At 45.5% G+C, this 22576-nt stretch overlaps 1 protein-coding gene across 3 annotated transcripts in view; it reads right to left on the reverse strand.

Moving 5' to 3' along the window:
• MAP3K15 (mitogen-activated protein kinase kinase kinase 15) overlaps positions 1–22576 on the reverse strand; it is a 114692-nt gene that overhangs the window by 79990 nt on the left and 12126 nt on the right. For all 3 annotated transcript variants that reach the window (XM_045089357.1, XM_013059635.2, XM_045089358.1), the window contains exons 2-3: positions 14082–14221; positions 11276–11299 (exon numbers count right to left, since the gene is read on the reverse strand). In XM_045089357.1, the coding sequence (XP_044945292.1) occupies positions 11276–11299; positions 14082–14221 (164 nt within the window). The remainder of the gene's footprint in view (positions 1–11275; positions 11300–14081; positions 14222–22576) is intronic.

Below are 22576 nucleotides of genomic sequence, written 5' to 3' on the forward strand. Positions count from 1 at the left end.
ATATTTATTTATTTGACACACAGAGAGAGACAGCGAGAGAGGGAACACAAGCAGGGGGAGTGGGAGAGGGAGAAGCAGGCATCATGCTGGGCAAGGAGCCTGATGTGGGGCTCGAACCCAGGACTCTGGGATCACGACCAGAGCTGAAAGCAGACCTTAACAACTGAGCCACCCAGGTGCCCCTCAAATAAATAAAATATTTTTTAAAAAATAAATTGTCTGCTTTTCAATGAAAAAGAAACAGAACATGCCAAGGAACAGGACAGTATGATCCATGCATAGGAAAAACAGCAGGTGACAGCATCTGACTTTGGAAGGCCCCAGATGCTGGACTTAGGAAACAAAGACAGGACAACAGCTATTATAAAGATGCTCCAGGAACTAAAGGACACATGAAATGCTGACAGAATTAAAGGTATGATGACGCTATCTCATCAAATAGTAAGTATCGGGGAAGAGACAGAAGTCACAAAAAAGAAGCAAATGGGATTTCTGGTGTTCAAAAGTACACGTAACCAAAATCAAAAATTCACTGAAGGGACCCGATAGGAAAATCTGCGTGGAAGAAAGAATCAGCCAACTTGCACAGAGACCAACAGTGTATGTAATCTGAGGAACAGAGAGAAGAAAGAATGAAGAAGGAGGCAAGAAACTCAGAGAAATCTGGGACAGCCTCCAGGGCACCAACATAGACACGTCCTATTATGGGAGTGCCCTAAGGACAGGAGAGAAAGGAGCAGAAAAATATCTAAAGAGATAATTCCTGAAAACTTCTTAAACATGAGTAAATGAATCTACATAGCCAAGAAATGTAAGGAACTTCCCCCTGGATAAACTGAGAGATCCATACCCAGATAAGTACCAGTCAGCATTTTCAAAGACAAAAATCTTGAAAGGAGCAAGAAAAAAAGGTCTTAGCACATACAAGGGAACGTTAATTAAATCAACAGCGGACTTGCCCTTGGAATTAGTGAAGCCAGAAGGCGGCAGGATGACATACTCAAAAGGGTGAAAGACAAAATAAGTCAGCCAGAAGCTTCTATCTCGCAAGCTAGATTTTCAGAATGAAGGTGAAATGAAGACATTTTCAGAGCAACAACCATGGAGATCATTTGATCCAAAAAGACCCATCTTACGAAAGCTACTAAAGCAAGTTCTTCAGGCTGAAAGTGAGTGACACCAGACACTAATTCTAATTCACTTGACAAAAACAAATAATGCCAGTAAAGGAACAGATAGGATTGCCAATTCTTTCTTAACTGATTTTAAAGACAACTGCATGAGGCGATGTACGTAATCCTATGTTGGGGACTGTATCACCCGGCAATAGGATTTATCTGACACCAACAGTACAAGAGATGCCGGTGGAAATAAGGCGGTACTGGCCCAAGGAAAGGGCGCCATTTGTTACCTGGAATCCACAGAAACCAACCAAAAGAACCAGAAATGGTCAACAGAAATGTTACTATAACCAACTCTATCAATGGATACCTTTTTCTTGTCTTCTCTCAGCTTAAAAGACAGAACATTATAGAGAGCAACGATCCTGACAAAAAGATTTCCCGACATTACAATTAAATAACCTCGTGTCTCCCCAAAAGGCAGTTAACTGAAGGGCCAAGAATCCCAGCTCTTTGGATACAAGTATCACAGGTCTTAAAACTCTTTACAGGGCGCCTGGGTGGCTTAAGCCTCTGCCTTTGGCTCAGGTCATGATCCTGGAGTCCTGGGATCGAGTCCTGCATTGGGCTTTCTGCTCAGCAGGGGGCCTGCTTCCTCCTCTCTTTCTCTCTGCCTACTTGTGATCTCTGTCAAATAAATAAATAAAATCTTAATAAATAAATAAATAAAATCTTAAAAAAAAAAAAACCTCTTTCCAAAAGGAACATTTCCTCTGAAATCTTGTAGACCATCCTTCTCCAGCAAAGCGCATTCCTTGCAAATAGCACGAGAGTGAACTCTGTCCCCATCCTCCTCAAGTCCTCAGTAATGAGGTGTGAAGAAATAAGACTTTGACGAATAAATCCTGGCGCCCGCAAGCAAAGTGAGAGCGGCAGAGGCTCGTGAAGACCTGCCCGCAGTCAGGAGGGGACCCGATGCTTTGGGCAAACGTTCAGCCCAGCCACCGTCAGAGAAAAACGAAGAGAAAGAGAGGGGATACGTGACCTCTGCAAACAACTGAGCGAGCTGAATGGACAGGACAGAGGAGACAGCAGGAATCTGGAGGCTTGGCAAAGCAAAAATGCTCCCTTTGAGAAAATCTCTCATGAAGTGTACAAGAGTTTAAGAAATTTTACAGAAAGCAATTGGGACTAATGGCTACATTTACAAAAGCAATTCATAAACTTCCAAATGAAAGCACAGGCTTTTGAGGGCAGTTCTTTTGTTCTTACAAAGGAGAAGAATAGGCCCAAACATCTTCAAATGATGGGGCACATTCAGACTTTTGTTGGTGGGGAGACCAGAAATTAAAAAGAAAAACATTGATTAGCATAACACATGTCCAATAGCGAACCCAGCTTGTATATTTGTAATTGTTACATTTATAAATGGAAACATCCCAGGAATCCAGCTTTTTAAAACACATTCAACAAGGGCAGCTTAGTTTCCTACATAATGGGGCAATAGAACGAATACGCCAGGCCCATTAATATGTAAACCCTTATTCCAAACACTCTTCAAGTACCTCCAAAAGGAAGATTCTGATACAGTAAAGTGAGGTCAAAGAGCAGAGTAAGAGCCACTGGTCTCGGACCCTGGGACGTTAGGGAGTGGAGGAGTCTGTCCTCCAAAGTCTTCGGTTCCTAACTTAGCGATGGAGAGTTCTAGAACTGCTGCCACGCCACGTATAGATTCACCACCGTGAACAGACTGTCCTACAGCACCAGCAAGTTAAGGAATAAGTGTTTAAGAGGCTCTCATTATAAAAGTTTGATTATACAGTCTTGAATGTCATAATTTTTCCCCTCTGCCAGTCACCGGTTTTATTTTTTACGTTTTTATTTCAATTCCAGTAGGTAACGTACAGTGTCAGGGTCAGGAGTACGATCTGGTGAGACTGAACACTTCCACGGTCGAACGCGGTAACTTTTAATGCTTGACGAATACACCACATGAGACGATTTATCGTGCACTAAACCCTTCCCTTGTTATTTAAGCCTGTTCCGAGAAGCTTCTTACTGTACACAGAGACGAACACCCTTGCCTCTTTACACTGTGGTCTTTTCCCATGAATGAAATGGCCAGAGTCAGGGTGAGATTCTCAGTACGTACGAGCCGCTGTCACAAAGGACGGAGCAATTTACATCTCACCCATAGGGCATGGACGCATGTCTGTTTCACCGTCATCTCCGCAGAGCTGGGTAGTGGGTTGTTGTTGGTTTTTTTTCCCCATTGGTTGAGTTAGGGGAAGACGAAATGCCACATTAAGCACTGAGATAGGAAGTACCACGTCTGTTTGAGCACAGCGAGATGCTGGAGAACCGGGACAGCCAAGGACTGAATCCCAGCTCCATTCCACAGCAGATGAATGACCCTGGGCTGTGTACTTATGCATCCAAATCTCAGTGGCCTCATCTTTAAAATGAGGACAATACTACAGTCAGGTGAGAGAGGCCTCATGGCCAGGGTGCATAGCGGGCATGCAGTAAGTATTAGCTATGTTCAGTGGTTCTAGACTGGACCAGGAGTTCTGACCCTGGAGTCTAGTAATCCTTGGGAGCCTGTGAACTTAAATGAGAGAAAAATCACCTCTTTGTCACCATTTCCTTTTAACCGAAACATAACATTGCCTTCCATTAAGAATGTAGGTAACACTTCTTAGTTTTAGCAGGACCTGGGACTTTGTCACTCAGAGAAATCATAGAATTTTTCACATCACATTACACTTCCTGCAGAGAGATCTCAAATAACTTTCATACCCATTACTACTCCAAAGTCATGAGCTTTTTCAGACCTGCTCTTTGATCTAATTATTGGAGACATTAATAAAGCAGTACATAGACTACAACTTTATGTTTAAAGAGTTTACTGATTTGGCAGAGAGAAAATGAGCCGTGGGCAGAGGCAGAGGGAGAGGCAGACTCTCTGCCGAGCAGGGAGGCTGATGTGGGTCTCCATCACAGGACCCTGGGATCGCGACCCGAGCCGAAGGAGGACGCTTAACTGACTGAGCCCCTCCAGGCACCATTCCTAAATTACAACTTTAAAACATATTTTCATAACTATGTTCCAGTGTAATTGGTCACTTTTGCAATCCTTTGTATATTTGAGCATTTTAAGATCTATTCTGAGAAGGGATCTACAGGCTCCTCCAGAAGGACAAGGGGTCCCAAAGTTCTCCGAAATCTACAAGCCCCTGCCCTGGACCCCAGCACATGTTTCACACAGAACCCCCCCACCCACAGGAGTTTCTCCAGGGGGCTTCACCTCTGAAGTCTTCCAGGAGTGACAGCAAAAATCCCCCTCCACGAACAGCAGCTTGGGGTCTCCAGAACCACCCAGGAGAGCAGAGCACGCTGGTTTTTTTTTTTTTTTAAAGACTTTAAAAAAATTTATGTATTTATTTATTTGACAGACAGAGACCACATGGAGGCAGAGAGGCAGGCAGAGAGAGAGGAGGAAGCAGGCTCCACGCTGAGCAGAGAGCCGGATGCGGGGCTCGATCTCAGGACCCTGAGATCATGACCTGAGCTAAAGGCAGAGGCTCTAACCCACTGAGCCACCCAGGCGCCCCTCACTCATCAGATTAAAGGGAAAAATAATTTCCATGCCTCTGAGCCTTAGAGATACAGTGCTCAATCTCGGGGCATATAGGATTTATAAATTCCTCAGATCAAAGGATTATAATGTGGCAGACACTCAGACACACACAGAGACACTCCCCCCACTTCAAGGTAGGAGGCGCTGCTACTGCCATCCAGAAGCCCCTCCATGGCAGACCGTACCCCACCCAGAGTCACACACTTCCCGGTGAGGGCTGGATATGGGACCTCTCATCCCGACTCAGAACAACTCGGAAAGCCCATTCAAGCGCCAGAGCCCCCCATGGGGTGAGCCAAGTCCATCGCTGAGCCTACATCCCAACTTCATTTCTCTCTGCCCGGTCCTGCTTCCTTCCTGCCTGCCTCTTCCTCAGCCTTGATCCCATGGGCGCGTCTCAATGCCTCTCCTGCGCACTCCACTCAGCTCAGCCTCACAGCCTACCTCCAGGGGGGACCAAGCTGCCAAATACAACGTTAACTCTGAAGGTCTGATTGTTTTTTGCAAAGGAAAATTTAAACCGTTAAAGGACCCCTATGGACTATGTACACTAATAACAAACTACCAGGAAGTTTCAAGGTTTAATAGATAAAGTCATCTCTTGGATTGGCTACATTTTCATTCCTGTTCCTATAGAGGCTCAACCTTGATCTTTCATCATCTGAACAGGTTTTCTGAAGTGATAAGATGTGGGAAATGGCCGTCTTTGATATCTGTATAGCAGAAGGAAAGAACATAGGATGAAAACTGATGAAAAGAAGGCAGAAGAGAAGCACCTGTTATGGAACCTGGACCAGAAGCTGCACCACGTGGGGGAGGGGAAGGCGGGGAACCAGGACCGCGGATGAAAAAGGTGATGAATACCGAGTAAGGCCTAGAACTGGAATTAAAATAACCCCATGTTAGCTACACTGGAATTAAAATTTAAACCTTAATAAAAAACTGAATTATGAAGTGCAGTGCATTAGGTGTAAAACATTTTTATGAAAGCTGTTTCTTATAAAAATCTATCCTGGGGTGCCTGGCTGGCTCAGCCAGTAGAGCACAGGGCTTTTGATCTTAGAGGCGTGAGTTCAAGCCCCATGTTGGGTGTAAGGGCTTATTTTAAATAAATAGACTTAAAAGAAATCTATCCTGGAAAGGAAATTAAGAAAATGATTTTATTTACAAGAGCGTGCAAGTGAATAAAATATCCAGGAATAAATTTAATCAAGAAAGCGAAAAGCTTATACAGTGAAAACTATAAAACAATGCTGAACTAAATGAAAAAGGACCTAAAGATACAGAAAGGCACGCTGTGTTCTTGGGAAGGCAACCTTGTTACAAGGTCAAAATCACTCACTATGCATATATAGGCAATCTCTATCAAAATTCCAACGGTCTGTTTTGTAGCAATGCAAAAGCCAACTCTCAAATACAGAATTCCAAGGGGACCCAGACGGCCAAAACGATGTTGACAAAGTAGGGGGAACCAGATTTCCTAACTTCAAAACTTACTATAAAACTACAGGAATCAGGGCGCCTGGGTGGCTCAGTGCGTTAAGCCTCTGCCTTCAGCTCAGGTCATGATCTCAGGGTTCTGGGATCGAGCCCCACATCCGGCTCTCTGCTCGGCAGGGAGCCTGCTTCCGCCTCTCTCTCTGCTTACTTGTGATCTCTCTGTCTTTCTCTGTGTCAAATAAATAAATAAAATCTTAAAAAAAAACCCTGCAGGAGTCAAAACAGCATGACCCTGGAGCAAGAGTAAACATATGGATCAATGGAAGAGAATTTATTTTATTTTATTTTTTAAAGATTATTCATTTATTTATTTGACAGATAGAGGCCACAAGTAGGCAGAGAGGCAGGCAGAGACAGAGAGAGATGGAAGCAGGCACCCCGCTGAGCAGAGAGCCCAAACGTGGGGCTCGATCCCAGGACCCTGGAATCATGACCCGAGCCGAAGGCAGAGGCCTCAACCCACTGAGCCACCCGGGCGCCCCAATGGAAGAGAATTTAAAGTCCAGAAGCAAACACTTACACTTATGATCAATTGATTTCGACAAGGGCGCCAAGATAATTCATCAGGGAATGAAAAATCTTTTTAAGAAAAGGTGCTGGGGCAACTGGATGTCCACAAGCAAAAGAAAGAAGCTGGACCCCTAGCTTACACCAGATACAAAAACTAACTCAAAATTCATCAGAGACCCATAAGAGCCAAAACTCTAAAACTTTAATTAATTTTCTAATTTTTTAAAATTCCAGAGTGATTAACATACAATGTCCTATTAGTTTCAAGTGTCCAATAGAGTGAGCTTTCAGAAAGAGAACACAGGAGTAATTCTTTGTGGCCCTGCGTTAGGCTAAGAGTTCCTAGACACAACGTCAAAAGCACGACCCATAGAAGAACTGAGAAAGTCTCTGATAAGGGCTTTGCTTCCAGAATACACAGGAACTCTTACAACTCTCTAATAAGACAAAAAGAAAAAAAAAAAACAATTAAAAATGAGCCGAAGATTCTAATGAACAGCTCACCCAAGAAGACTACGAGTGGCTAACAGGCACGTGGAAAGATGCTCAGCATCACGCCCGGCGAGTGGATGCAGACAGACAGACAGACCACACCAAGTACTGGAGAGGATGAGAAGAGCCCAGACCGCCGTTGCCGGCCGAAATGGAAAAAGGCTGTAGCCACTCTCTGTATCCTCTTGGTAGTTTCTCTGCAAGTTAAACATTTATTTACCTGATGATCCAGCAAATCTGCTCCTGGGTATTTTACCCAAGAGGAACCAAGACGTAGTTCCACACAAAGACCTGGACCTGAGTGTTTAGAACAACATTATTCGCAATAACCGAAAAGTGGAAACAGACCAGGTGCCCCCCAACTTCTTTAGGGCTCACAAGTATTCTGTCGTGTCACAAGTAGCCCATGTCTCATCTGGGTCAACTTTTTGTGTAGTTATTCAGAGAGACAACACAGGGAATACCCATCCGAGAGGATGACGACTTGGCAGTACAAAGGAAATACCGCCACGGGCTACCGAAAGGCTGAGCTCCAGAAACCTCAGATGAAGTGAAAAAAATTAGACACAAAAGACCATGTTACCGAATGGTTCCATTTATAGGAAAAACTGTGGAGAGGTCCGTCTGTAAGACAAAGCGGACCGGTGGTTCTCTGGGGCCGGGGGTGGGGGTGGGGTTTGTGGGCACTGTTGCAAATAGGTGTTTTTGTGATGAAAATGCTCTCACACCAGATCGGATGGTGGCGAGGGCAGCACAACTCTAACTTATGAAAAATCAGTGAATCCTGGGCATGCCCGTGAACTTCGTGTTATGTAAAGGAGGCCTAAATAAAGCATTAAAAAAAAAAAAAAAAAACTTGTGAAACAGGACTGGGTACAAAAGTTGACACTGTGTTTCCACCAAAGAACAGAAAAGCCCAGAATGGCCTGAAGCCTAGAAACTGGCTTCACTACCCTCACATCATGGTAGAACAAATGCTTCTAGAAAGGGAAGCAAGTGTGCCTATCTGTGATGCTTAATTCTGCGTGTCACCTTGACTGGCCATGGGGTATCCCGATTGAACAGTAGTTCTGGGTGTGCTTGGAGGCTGTTTTCGGCTGAGATTAGCATTGGAGCCAGGGGGCTCAGCCACGTAGATGGCCCTTCCCACTGTGGGCGGCATATCCAACCCGCTGAGGCTGCAACAGACTGAAAGAGGAAAGAGGGATTGACTCCTTTTGTCCCCTTGCTGCTTGAGCTGGGACCATCATCTGCTCTGATTTGGGAACTGGGATTTACCCCATTGGCTCCCCTAATTCTCAGGCCTCGGGACTTCTGTCTTATGGGGTGGGGGTGGGGGTGAGCCAGGTGGCGGGTACTAAGGAGGGCCGGTATTGCACGGAGCGCTGCATGTAGTGCATCAACAATGAATCTTGGAGCACTCAAAAAAATAAAGTTTAAAAAAAGAAAAAGCTTTCCTGGGTCTCCAACTTGCAGACGGCAGATGGCGGGACTTCTCAGCCCCCACAATCGCCAGAGGTGATTCCCCAGAGTCAAGATCTCCTCCCCCCCCCTCCATGTATCTCCTACTGGTTGTTTGTCTGGAGAGCCTGAATACGCCAGCCCTTTACCAAACGAAGCCAAGTTCAACATACCAATAGGGAAAATTCGAGAAATATAAAATGATTCCCTGAAGGCAGAGAACTCAAAGTGTTTTGGTTTCCACATCTTCATACATCACTGCGAGCGCTCAGCGACATGTTCAGTGTGGGGAATTTCATCCATGCCCCGGATTCCCAGGACTTCGTCATTCACCACCTAGGACTACGCCGTACTTCCTTTTTGAAAAGCCACAGACCCACAGTTTTATCAAATCCTTTCCCCAAACCTCTGGAGTTAGACAATCCAGACCGCTGCTTCTAAGCAGCATTAGCCCAATCCACATTCAGGGGACAAGCGAGCAAATTCGCAGTAAAAGTCACCTGATTTACTGTGACATTCGCTTCCAACGTTTAATCACCATTAGCTGTGAGATGGCTTTTCTGCGGATTCCAGCCTTTTCTGAGTTTGCTCTACTTCCCTGCCGCCTGGAGTAGTAGTAAGTGTCTCCCTACTTCCCCAAAAATAGAAATCACTTGAAAATGACCGTGAACAATACCTCTCAAGGTTTGTCTCACTTCAACCTTTCCTCTTAGGTGCTTTTTGCCCCTCCCTTCCCAGCCGCCTCCTCTCGTCCTTTAGTTTGTTCTCTTGAATGCTCTAAATTTTCACAGCCCATCAAGCATGACAACTACTAGCACTGAGCACAGAATTCTAAAGTAATGGCAAATATAGCAGCAGCATTAGTTGCCGTATCCTCCAGAATAAGTTCATTTCAAACACACAGACACACACCCACCCACAACCTAGGGAGAATGGTGCCCTGATATAATTACAATGGCCAAGACTGTGAAGGAATTCTGGGGTGTTCACAGGAGGGAAAATGTACCAGAAGGGAAGGTATTTAGTGGAATGATAACGGAGTGACACTAAGGCTCTTGGAGAACAAGAATATTTCTAGGCTCCAAAACACCCAGCAGCCAGGATGGAGAAAGAGTTTTCTTTCTTTGGACCGCACCTTAATGTAATTCCTGTTTGGAGGAATAAGCATTTCTGGCACATTCCTTGCATCCAAGTTACGCCTTTTCACTTGTGCAAAATACAGAACCACAGACTCCGAGAGCTGTAATTTTTTCTACGAACCAAGTGACAGAGCTCAACCGTCCCACTTTCCTGATGAGGACACGGAGGATGACTGCCCAGTGTTACTCAGAGACAAGGTCAGGACTACAACCTATGCCTGCCAGCCTCAGCCCCAGGCTCCTTTTACGGGATCCCCACCATGTCCGTGAAGGAGTTAATTTAAGAAATCAAGATCTAGACAGAACGAGAGCGAGCCTCATCAGTAGACAGTATGAGTACATAAGCGGGACAAGATGAAGCCACCAGTCTTCCTATTTCTCTTCCCGCGAAGAACTCAAACCCATTCTGATCCCTTAATTTTACAGGTCGGCTTGTTAAATCCAAGCTCCGGTGGTAATTACATAACTACAGCACTAGCTTTGTTTTAAGAACTTCATGCTCTGTCTTGGAGGAGGAGAGTCAAGGCTTCCATCTCGGGCAGGAAGCTCTGCCTGGGCCCCCCAGCTGCGGGGCGGGGCCTCCTGTGGACGGGGTGAAGCCGTGCCAACTCCCATTCCCGAGAGAGGGAGCCCTCGGGACAGTCTACCTCCTGGCCCTTTTTGTCCTCCCTTTGAGAATTCCAGCCGCTAGAGAAAGAGGCAGGAGGCCCTTCCTTTTTAGAAAGGGATGAAGGAGACGTCCTTTGTCATCTGCGCCACGACTGGTCAAACCACAGTGCAGCAGGTCCAGGAAGGTGGGAGCTTTAAGGGGCATTCAAAGGTGCAGGGTAACCCTGGGACAGTGTCTAAGGACATCAATTTATTTGAAGGTCTTTAAAGTGGGGATTTCATTACACGATTCCAACCAACACGGCGTTATCACCATGTCACCGCAGGCACTTGGAAGCCAAGCTGGGAGACTTCAGCACATACATGAGAGCAGGAAGAATTCTGTCCTAGCTCTTCAGAGCTTGTGGCAGGCGACTCTTGGCTAGGCCCCCGTGTTACCTAGCGTATAAGTTCTTGCTACTCTGTGGTTAGGGAAACTTAGGTGGCCAATGTGGGAGGTAACGGCTCTGGCAAAAAGGATCTTGGTGGCTGGTGGGTCAAACCCAGATCAGAAGGAGACAGCCAGATGGTTCCAGGCTCTAAGTCCTAGTGCACAATGAAGTCCAAGTCCGCCCTGACCTTCCGCCCTGCGCCATGGATGGGAGTGGGGCCTGAGCTAGCGGGCAGCTTGAAAGACAGGTTCCAGCCATCCCCCTGAGAAACACGACAGTGGGTACAATTAGAAATCACTGTGCCATCTTTGGGATTTTCAGGCAAGCTCTTACGCATGTACCAGGTTAAAAATCTGAAAACATTGTACTTACTGTGTTTTTCTGAGTGACCATATCCTGAAAAAAAAAAAAAAGAGAAGATGAATATAGCTTTTAAAAATAGCCACTTATTTCCATAAACATTACAAGCACCTTGCCCCCCACCCCCAACATCTAGCACCCACCTTCGAGCAAAAGTTAATCATTTCAAACCTTGTGCTTCCCCGGGGTGAAAAGCTTCAACTAGGGGGAGCCTCAAAGAACTGTGAAATTCCTATTCTAGGGAAAACATGCCAATTGGCTAGCTTTTGGAAGGATGGAGGGGCATATACGGTTATAAGGACTTCCCGTAGCGGTGGCAACGCTTTTGTCCAGATGCTCTGAGATTCGAGTCTGGGGCTCTGAATTCCCTGCAGCTCGCCTGCCCAGTGAGGAAGGTCCAGGACGGGACCGCCGGGTAAGTCCCACGCTATCCTCGGGGCTCCGTCAGGGCTCCCGTGCCCCCCACAGCCTTGCCACACAAGGGTGCTGCCGGGAGCATCTCCGCCACCTTGCTGGACCAGCCTCGGAACCATCAAATCCAATGACGTTGGTCTGAGTCAGCGAACATCGCAACAGGGTGATGCAGCCTTTGAGTGTATCATTTATGCGCCAGAAGCCAACACTTGCTGACAAGAGGAGACATAATTACACAGCAGCAGCCCCATAAAAGGGCCTTCATATATTCTGAGATTTGGGCTTTTGGATGACAAGCGCAGCCTTGTTCTGGTGTCACACAGAACAGACAACCCATTTCCATTTTAGGGACGATTTTTCCATATTCTAAGAAACTAAAACTTATCTTGGTCATGGGACTTTCCAGAGGAATCTACTAAGGCATTGTTGAGGGGAAAAAAAATATATATATATATATTGCGGAATGCCTGGGTAGCTCTGAGCCTCTGCATTCAGCTCAGACCATGATCTCGGGGTCCTGGGATTGAGTCCCGCATCGGTCTCTCTTCTCAGCAGGGAGCCTGCTTCCCCCCCACTCTCTATCTGCCTGCCTCTCTGCCTACTTGTGATCTCTTTGTCTGTCAACTAACTAACTAAATAAATAATCTTAAAAAAAAGAAAAATATATTGCATTGGAAAAAAATTTTTTCTAATTTCACATGTCTCATCAAAAATAAGGCTTAATAAGCTACCCTTTCATATTTTCTAGTTCTAAATATTTGCAAGCACAACCACTTTAAGTGAAAAATCAGTTAAAAGAAAAAAAATCAATATCGAAATATCGAAAGTAATAAATTAGATGGGCTTCTAGCATTTTGGAAACTATCATACAGCATAAAGTACAAATAATAAGCCCGTTTCTTCTTTCAATGTCCTCTTAATGACTTCTTAAAACCCAGCCCTGCACTCTAATTACACAGCACACATCTACGTCAAGTGTACGTGATACAGAACAGAGAGAGGTTCTACATCTGATGCAGACTGGACCTCCACCAGGAAATAACCCCCAATGATTATAGGATCCAGAAAAATCGGGTTAAATCTCAAGAAACACATACAAATTCAACTTTATCATCACAAAATTGTGCTATTTATATATTAGAGATTTTTAACACTAAGGGAGCTGGACATTTAAAACTGCTGTCCGCGAAAGCTAATTTGAAGCCGCCGGTTCTCACCCATGGCTGTGCTTTTGAGTTAAAAAAAAAATCTCTCAGAGACTGTATGTAATTGGTCTGGAGCAGGACCTGGGTATTGGGATATTTACAAGCTGCCCAAGTAATTCTAAAGTGCAGTCAAGGTTGAGTAAAGCTGCTGTAAACAAACCAAGATTTTCCTCCTGAAATCATTTAATGCAGACCAGGATCTTCTGACCAATATTAAGACATCCGACAATGTTAATATTTCTTGGGTTTTAGAGTAACCCACCTTAGACATTCACATTTTACAAATACATTTTTTTAAAGTTTTTACTCTAATTCCAGTTAGTTAGCTTACAGTGTTGTGTTAGTTTCAGGTGGACAGTACAGGATTCAGCACCCCTACTCGGGGCCGCCTACCCCACTGTCATCTTCCCCTCTCTGTTCCAAACAGGAGCATTTTTTCAAAGTACTATTATCCGAAAAACATCTGTATCACACTTGCAAGAATAAATTTTTTTAAAGATTTTATTTATTTATTTGACACAGAGAGATCACAAGTAGGCAGAGAGGCAGGCAGAGAGAGAGGAAGGGAAGCAGGCTCCCCGCTGAGCAGAGAGACCGATGTGGGGCTCGATCCCAGGACCCTGAGATCGTGATCTGAGCCGAAGGCAGAGACTTTAACCCACTGAGCCACCCAGGCGCCCCGCAAGAATAAATTTTTAAAAATATCCATCACTACTGAGTTGTGCATGAACAGACAAGTTTTCAGTTTTGCTCTGCTTTCAGTGGTGGGGGGCATGGGGAACAACAGATTAAATACGGAACCTTCTCCCCACTTTGGTAACTGTTCTCTGTCGTCATCCTATCATTCGAGTTGAGAAACTACTTTTGTTTGTTAATGTGTAGGTTTGGATCAAACTGCCCACTAAAGGATTCAGAGTCGTGTGTTTGCTTCAATGGAAGCTAACAGTTTTTGCCTTCATTTCCCTAATGAGCCTGAAAACACTAAAGTTGCTTCTAAATGCTTCTTCTCTGTGGTACGCAGGCTCACGCAGCAGTCAGGAAGTCATCGTGTGAGCGAGAAACTGTAGTAGGAAGGAAGGAATTGCACAAGCAAAGTTTTTTTTCTCCAACCTCCTGCACTACGTGTACATTTCCTCTGAATGTGAAATACCATTTTCCCAAAGCCAAATATTCACGAGAAGATAAAAGATACCCTTTACCTTCAACGAAAGAGCAGTGTCCACGTCAGTGTCATGGTACAGGATCACATTATTGGCCATGTCAAAGCTCTCTCGGACCCCCAGATGGTAAAAGAGGGACGGCTGTCTGGAGACATCACTCATGTCCACCACGGCAACATCTGAGACGAACAAGCACGGGACACGGTGATCGGTCTGCTGCATCTACTTCCTACCCAACACCAACAGGGAGCTACTGCAGTTTGTGTTTCTACCACCAGTCTCTTAGGTAAAGCAGAAAGTGATGAGTGCCCGGCTGCAAATGACCCCATGGGCAGGGGAAGAAAAGCAACAAGAGAAACCTCTTCCTTCCTCAGCGCGCTGGGAATGTAGCCTCGCTTGAAAACTGCTGATCGATTCAGCTTCACGGTTATCTTTATTAGGAAATAAGTTCTCTCCAAAGAGTAGATTTAGCTTACATACAAATGATAAAGTATGATGAAATGTAAAACACTGCTCCTGCCACGCAGCCCAAGACACAGAACATCATCTGTACTGCCAGAGTCTCACGTGCCTCTTCCCGGTCACATCCCCTGCCTCCTGCTCAGAGAACACCTCTGTCCTGATCTCCGTATTTAGGGGTTCCCCGCATGCCTATGTCTATACATAAAAATACATATGCACACACGTATATATATATGCACATGTGTATTATGTACATGCACGCACAAGATTATAGATATGCGTATATTACAGATACGCATGTATATAGTGACATATACTGACATATGCATGTGTATGCATATTATAATGTATGAATTCGTCAACAGTATATTGCTTAGTTCTGCATGTTTTTGAACCTTATAGACACAGTATCACACCATATGTGTTCTTGGACTTGCTGTTGGTTGGTATGCTCCCACCCGTTTGCAGGTCTAGCTCTAGTTCAACATCGCGTTCCATCATACGAGGACTGGAAATTTCTTTCAACATCTTGTCTAAATACACGGGTTTTTCTTTCTTTTTCCTATTTCAAACTGCCATGATGAACACTCCTTCTGGCTCGCGTGTCCGCCGTCACCTTGAACATGTAGATCAAGTGCCCCTGGAGGTATGCCCTACAGAGACTTACTCCAAACAGGGGAGCAACACATCACGTCGACAAGGAACGTGTTTACATGTGCCTAGTAGTTGACAAGCCCTGGGCGGGCCTTCTCTTTGCCCATGTACGGATTGCCCGCTCTATGGCAGGTGTTGCGCGAAGACGCGAGAACAAGGCCTAATCCATTCCCTCCAAAATGTGTATGATACAATGACAGTGACAGGAAAGAAGTGGTGGTTAGAATCAGTCAGGAAGGCAGCAGTGAGGGGAACCGGGACAAACAACCCCCAGGAAGGTACTCAGCCCGCACTGGGGTGGAGGTCAGTCAGGGAAGGCCTGCAGGAAGGGATGTTGTCTTGGATCTGAAGGTCCAGGAGAGTCAGGCAAAGTGGGTGAGGGGATGAGAAGACCGTAAGCGCGGGGGGCCAAAGGGAAGATGGGGTGTATTAGGGCAACTGCGAATAATTTCACGAAAAGATGAACCTGGAAGGGTTAACAGGTGCCAGAGGGTGACGGGGTCTGAAGGCCAAGGTAAGAGGGCCGCCTCTACCTTGAGGCAATGGGAAACCTAGGGTAGGGTGGTTTTTTGATTTTTACTTTTTATCATGGAAAAATACAAATATATATAAAAGTAGAAGAATATAAGGAAACCCCCGTAGTCTCTTCACTTCCCTCAACAACGACCAGCTCAAAGCCAGCCTTGTTCCGTCTCTACTGGGACCCACACCACCTCCTTCCACATTATTTTGACGCAAATGCCAGACACCATTACATTCCCAAGTAGTTCAGTACACACCGCTCAAAGAGGAGTAGGCAAAGAAAAACAAAAATCACTGCAGTGGGCAGCAGCCGACTGGGTGGCTCAGTCGGCCAAGTGTCCTAGTCTTGGTTTCAGCTCAGGTCGTAATCTCAGAGTCCTGGGACTGGGACTGGGCCTGCACTAGGCTCTGTGCTCAGCGGGGAGCATGCTGGGGGCTCGCTCTCCTTCTCCCTCCACTTCTGCCTCTCCCCCACCGCCCTGCTCGCTCTCTGAAGTCAATGAATAAAATCTAAGGAAAAAAAAATCACTGTAGTATCAACATCTCACCTAAAAGCTCTGGAAAAATAATCATGAGGGGTTTTAAACAGGAGCCTATCATCTCCAAATTCACCCCTTTGAGGCTGTTGCTCAAGAAAGGATAAATGTATATGCTAAGGAAATACTTCACAACCCAGGATGGTTAATTTATCTCCCATGGATGAGTGATCCCCCCACAGACATTTGCTTGGAGTCAAAAATCACCCTGCAGCTGAATGAATCGAACATTCTGCTTCTAGGCTCATCCCCTGGACTCTACCTACTTACCTCAAAAAGTGCGGGTTTTCTAATGACGCTACTACGAAGTGGCAACACAGTGCTAACACCAAGGCCCCGGTGACTGCTGTAATTAGTTCACTGAGGAAAGCAAGCAATCTGGAGACAAAGCAGAGTGATGGGAACAGCCAGAGGACAGGGATGAAGGACAGCAGCCCTCAACTTATGTCGGCCATTTTTGTAGGGAACCTTCAACTGAGGGCAATAGCTTGTCACTGAGGAGATGATGACTTAATCTGGTGACACGAGTTCCTTCTCTCCTCCACCTTCTCGAAGGTCTGTGTCCGGTCCTGTACTCTAGCCTCAGCCCCTCTGCTAAAGAGCCCCTCCATAGCACCTCCAAGGGTCGGGTCAGAGACTTTCCAGTAGCCAATGAACACAGAGCAGACTGATAGCACCACCGAACATTCCAAGTAATCCATGGTCAATAGAAAAATTGTCTCATACCCGAAGTTGCCATTTTCACCTGACATTCGTCACTCAGGTCACTAGACTAAGTTGACACTGAGGATTTACACCACGACCATATTCAACCAGCTTATTTTTACAACTCCCAAGATATTAATTTCACAGATACAGAAACACTAAATATGATTAAACACCACACTGGCATTTTTATTACACACGAGGCATCAAGGGTTTGTTTGGTGCCCCCCCCCCCACCCCAAGAGATCCTGAATTACCTTAAAGCTTCAAACACCCACAATGGTTGGGGCACCTGGGTGGCTCAGTGGGTTAAGCCACTGCCTTTGACTCGGGTCATGATCCCAGGGTTCTGGGATCGAGCCCCGCATCGGGATCTCTGTTCAGCTGGGAGCCTGCTTCCCCCTCTCTCTCTGCCTGCCTCTCTGCCTGCTTGTGATCTGTCAAATAAATGAATAAAAATCTTAAAAAAAACAAAAACAAAAAAAACACCACAATGGTTACCTGTTCTGACATTTACAAAGTAATTCCACAAACACCTTGGTTGAATTTCAGAGCCACCCTGGTCGACGGGCAGGGAAGGCATTGGCTTTACTTGGCAGGTGGGGAAAGGCGGCGTGAGGATTCATCCAAGGTCTCACAGCCAAGGGCATGACAGAATCAGTGCTCTCGAGTATCCAGAGGTGGTTTCTGACCTTCCTGACTCGCTTTCTCAAACACAGCCATGGGAGGGTAAAATGGCATATTTATCCAGCTAAATCTTCCGGCAAACACATCACAGATAAAGAGAGTTTTTAAAAGGTCGATTTTCATTTGCAAATGCAGCCCATGCTCGGAGCACCATTACCTTTCAGTTTCTAAGGACACAGGTCAGCTTCAGGGGAAAGGTCTGCATAAAGGAAGCCGCCCTTCTTGCTGGGGGACCCGTATGCGCCCTATGCATCTTGGTTTAACAACCCTTAAGAAGGGGTGCCACATCAGGAACTTGCCACAAGCCAAGGCTCCCCTTAAAACCTACTCTTAACAGGAAAGTGTCTGAATTTAAAAACGAAGTGCCTTTCAAACAACTGAACCACCAATTACAATGATCTCGCTACGTGCTAATAGGAAATCAGGACAAACGATGAATCGGATGGTAGTTCATTAAAAACTTTTGAACACTTAACCGTTCTTTTTGTGTCGCGTTTTATAAGTAGTAAGTAAAACTGTAATTTTCTAGTGTGGTTTAAAAGCGCCTGATTTCCAAAGCAAAGCATTCGTCAACAAAACGGTATAATGGTAAATGATTTACCGCACAGTACTTCTGTGACTGTGCTGGTTCACGGCAGTCTTCGAGTATATTCCAGGCAATCTGAAGTAGTGACGGTAAGATTGGTTGTCTCTAAATGAACTAGATTTTAGAATAACTTTACTGCTGAAGACATTAAAGAAAAAAATCTCACTGGACTTAGGGCAACATTAGTCGTCCAAAAGCTACCTGAAAACAACAGAGCCTAGATTTACTAGTCAGGAAGCACCCTCTACTTCAGACCCAATTTTCCAGTCCTATAAGGAGGAGACAAGCTACCAATTCAGGGTCAGGAAGTCAACAAATTCTTACCAAATACAGCATTGACAGGGGCTTGGTGCCAGCTGCTTCAAGGATCACTTTGCCATGGGGAAGGCAGGGGCAGGAGAGTGGGGACATCGGGAACCTACACCTGGCCCCTATCTTTGGCTTTCCAGGACCTTTTTGAAAGAATGACCCCAAAATAAAATGTGTATACCTTCCTAGGTGTGATTCAGATGTGTCCACTACCAGTTTTTTTCTTCAAAGAAATATGCCAGATATAAGCAAACTATGTTCTGAGGTGAATGGACTCACTGGGCTTAATCCGAGAGCTCTCACAGTGAAGTATTTGCCACATGAAACGTAGCAGGACTGCAGTCACCTAGCTCTCACATGTTTGTGTTGCTCGTCCAGATAACAAGGAAAAAATGCTGCACACTAGGGCGCGTTGGTCACTTCAAGTGCTATCCGTATGGAGGCCATCATCCGCGATGGTGCACGTCACAGCTCCGACTCACGGTTCCCCGGCAGTCTCGACATATACTACCTCAGTATATTCCGCTTCCTTCTGCCCTTTTATGAAGAGATCTGCTGTGACCTAACTCTCTTTGGCAAAGTGTTTGGAGACATACTTCTTAAAACCCTCTCCTGACCAGCAGATAATGACTTTCTCTTCTGCAAGGTCTGTGTCATACATCACCTTCAAGATGTGAGCAATTTCAGAGATGAGGAGGGCCTGAGGTACTGCGACCACACAGCACCAGCTGCGAAGGGGGGACCGCTGAACCCGTCTGTCCGAGGGACTCAATTGCAGGAGACAGCACCGTCTTCCTGCATTTGTTCTCTGACTGTCTCCTCACGATGACCACCAGTCAACAAGAGAGGACCAGTGGCTTTTACAACCACTTCAATAAGAAAACGCCCTCTTTCTTCATGAAGTCAACTGTTCTTTCAAGATCAATTCTAGGAGCCAGGGCTTCTGCCGGACGACTGCTTTCAGCCATCCTGTGCTCCAAGCTTCCTGAGCGAGGTCCGCCCCACAGCCTGTGGAGGGGCAGAGTTCACTCGGTGATGGCGGCGGGAATTCACTGCTGGATACAGGCCCATATTTCATTGTTCTTACCCCAACTAATTTTCTCTCCCCCCACCCCCGACCCCGTGTATCAGTATCCTTTTTCCTAGGTGGTTCTTTAAGAATCAATGTCCAGAGTTCCTGGTTTCCATCAAGCATGCCTCACTGGCCACAGACTTTTGTGAAAATGACTTTGCAAGGTCGAGTCTTTTGAATGCAGGATTCTCATTCTCAGAAAAGAGAATACCTTTTCTAGTGAACCCAACCCACAAGTCTTACAATGTCAGCCTTGTGAGATCCAATGACCATCCAAAGGTCATTCACATCAAAGTGATCTTGGCTTCCAGCTCACAACCAAAATAACTAGAAGGCTACGTTGGAGGCCAATCAAGAAGCTTTAGGATATCAGTCATTCCCTGCCCTGTGTTCGTGTAAACCACTTCTTTCGCTGTCTTTTGTGTGGACAGAACTGGTCTGATGCAATGCAGCTGGCCTTGAGGATATTTTTGCCTTTGGTAAGTTGATCAGGAAGATGCAGAGATATATTCTGGATACTAACGCTTCATGACAAAACATCTCAAAACACAATGTTCTGTTCGAGTTAAGTTCTGGTTCTGTCAGATGGAGCAGACATTCCAGCCTGTATCTCCCTGAACACATCTATTAAAACTAGGCAGAATGGATTGAATCTGTTTAAGAATATGCAAAGCAAGCAAGCAGATTGGAGAAGACTTGATGCCAAATTCCACCAAATCAAAATCAAGGTTCCCCGTTTCTTCCCCACTCTCTTCTAGCCTGGACTAAAGGCAGCCTGAAACCTCCCCCAAATGGGGGCTGGGTGTCGGCGCAGAGAGCACCAGGAGAGGCCCCTACTTCTGGCTCAGAAAGCAGCAAAGGGGCCTCCAAATGCTCAGAGAGAGCGAAGGCAGTTCTCCGCTCTTCTCTTGTCCCTCTTCCCTTGCACACCCAGGACCCCTACGATTGCACAGCATCACCGGCAGAGACTGTCTGGGGCAGTGGGGCCTACAGGTGCCTGGACCTCTGAGACAGCAGAACCTTTTGCTCTAACTGGAGGAGCTGTGGTCCCCAGGTGGGTGGCAGTGAATCCCCGCTGCTTTTTTCTCCCTCTGAGTTCCTGGCCTCAAACATGGGCAGTTGTGGGACGTGCCAGGCAGAGCGGGTTAAATAAAGCCCCGGTGTTCTGGCCACAGGACCGTAAAGGGGAGTCCCAGTAAATCACAAAGTACAAAGCCAAATACCACTGAAAAGGCTTCGAAATCACGAAGGGCGCCACAACTGAAACGGAGCTTGGCAGCCTAAACCAACCAGGCTGGCCACCCATTAAGGCAAAAATACCACCAGACTCCATAGGACATATGCAAGGCCCAGAATCTCATCAGAGGATTTCAAAAGATCCGGGGTACAGTCCCAAATCACTCGGATCCCTTCAAAGATGCAGGAATGCTTCAACTCACCTGGGAAAAGATAATCAGTGGACTCTGATAACAAGAGGACACAGACATCAGAATTACCTGACAATGACTTTAAAGCAACTATTATAAAAGTCCCCCCCAAAAGTAAGTAAGGGCAGACGCTTCTGAAAAGAATGGGGGAGGAGTCTCAACAAATAAAGAGAAGAACCAAATGGAAACCTTAGGGGTGAACACTGTAATAACCAAAACAGAAAACTCAGCAGATGGGCTCACAAGAAGAATGGACATGACAGAGGGGTCAGTGACATTAAAGAATGTCCAGTAGAAGTGATCCAATCTGAACAGAGAGAAAACAAAGACTTTATGTCCAAACATAGAAAGATCTAGAAATGAATGCCCTCTTCCAAAGGCCCATAAGCTAATAGGTAAAAAGCAGAGGAAAGGATCATGAATAAATAGCTCTCAGAATTTAAAAAAAAAAAAAAAAAAAAAAAAGGGAACATGCCCAAATACACGCAGAAAAAGGGAAACACAAGAGATGTCAAGATGACGAGAGATGTCAAATGGAGATACCATCTCTCAACTAACTGATTACCGAGGGTCAAAAAATTGGCAACCAGTTCAGTCATCAAAACAGACAAGATACAAAGTCGTGTAACCCACAGAAAGGAATCTGAAACTAGCTATAGAGTTACCCAAAATGCCACTCTGGGGTGCCTAATGAACAAAACCATATGCATATTAAATAGCACCTAGACAAAATTATTCACTTAGGCTTACTAGCCTTAAAATAGTACATATACATACATATATAAAATATCTATGTCTATCTGTATATATCTACAAGTATCCTTTAAGAAGGGATCAGTAAAATAAACAAGATACACCCACCCAATGAAGTACTATCCAGCTATAAAAAAGAAAAAGAGGGGCGCCTGGGTGGCTCAGTGGGTTAAGCCTCTGCCTTCGGCTCAGGTCATGATCCCAGGGTCCTGGGATCGAGCCAGCATCCGGCTCTCTGCTCAGCAGGGAGCCTGCTTCCTCCTCTGTCTCTGCCTGCCTCTCTGCCTACTTGTGATGTTGGTCTGTCAAATAAATGAATAAATAAATCTTTAAAAAAATAAAAGAAAAAGGAAGATGCCCATATTCTGATTTGGAAAGTTGTCCAGGCTCAGCTGTTAATGGAAAAAAGCAAGATGCACAACAGTGTATTTGGCCTGGTACCTTTTAAATAAGAAAGGGAGAATAAGAATGCACATCCATACATGCTTTTATTTACCTAGCACAAGTGGTCACACCTTCTCCAGAAAGGACCAGATAAATATTTTTGGCTTTGTGGCAGCACCGTGTCCGCCGGTGTAGAGATGGGTTCCAGCACAAGTTTATTCACAAAATGAAGACAGCCAGCGTGCAGACTGCTGCGGCTGACAACTGAAAGAAGGAAACGCTATAAGGATAAATAAGAAACTGAAAAAAAAGATTAGGTGAAACGGTGTAGATGGGATAAATTGGACTTCATCAAAATTAAGAACATCCGTGCATTAGAGAACAGCACCAAGGAAGTTTAAAGATGTATCACAGAAAGGGAGAGAAAATTTGCCAAC

The sequence above is a fragment of the Mustela putorius genome, unplaced genomic scaffold (genome assembly GCF_011764305.1).
Source record: "Mustela putorius furo isolate JIRA1106 unplaced genomic scaffold, ASM1176430v1.1 tig00003836_pilon_pilon_pilon, whole genome shotgun sequence".
Lineage (NCBI taxonomy): Eukaryota > Metazoa > Chordata > Mammalia > Carnivora > Mustelidae > Mustela > Mustela putorius.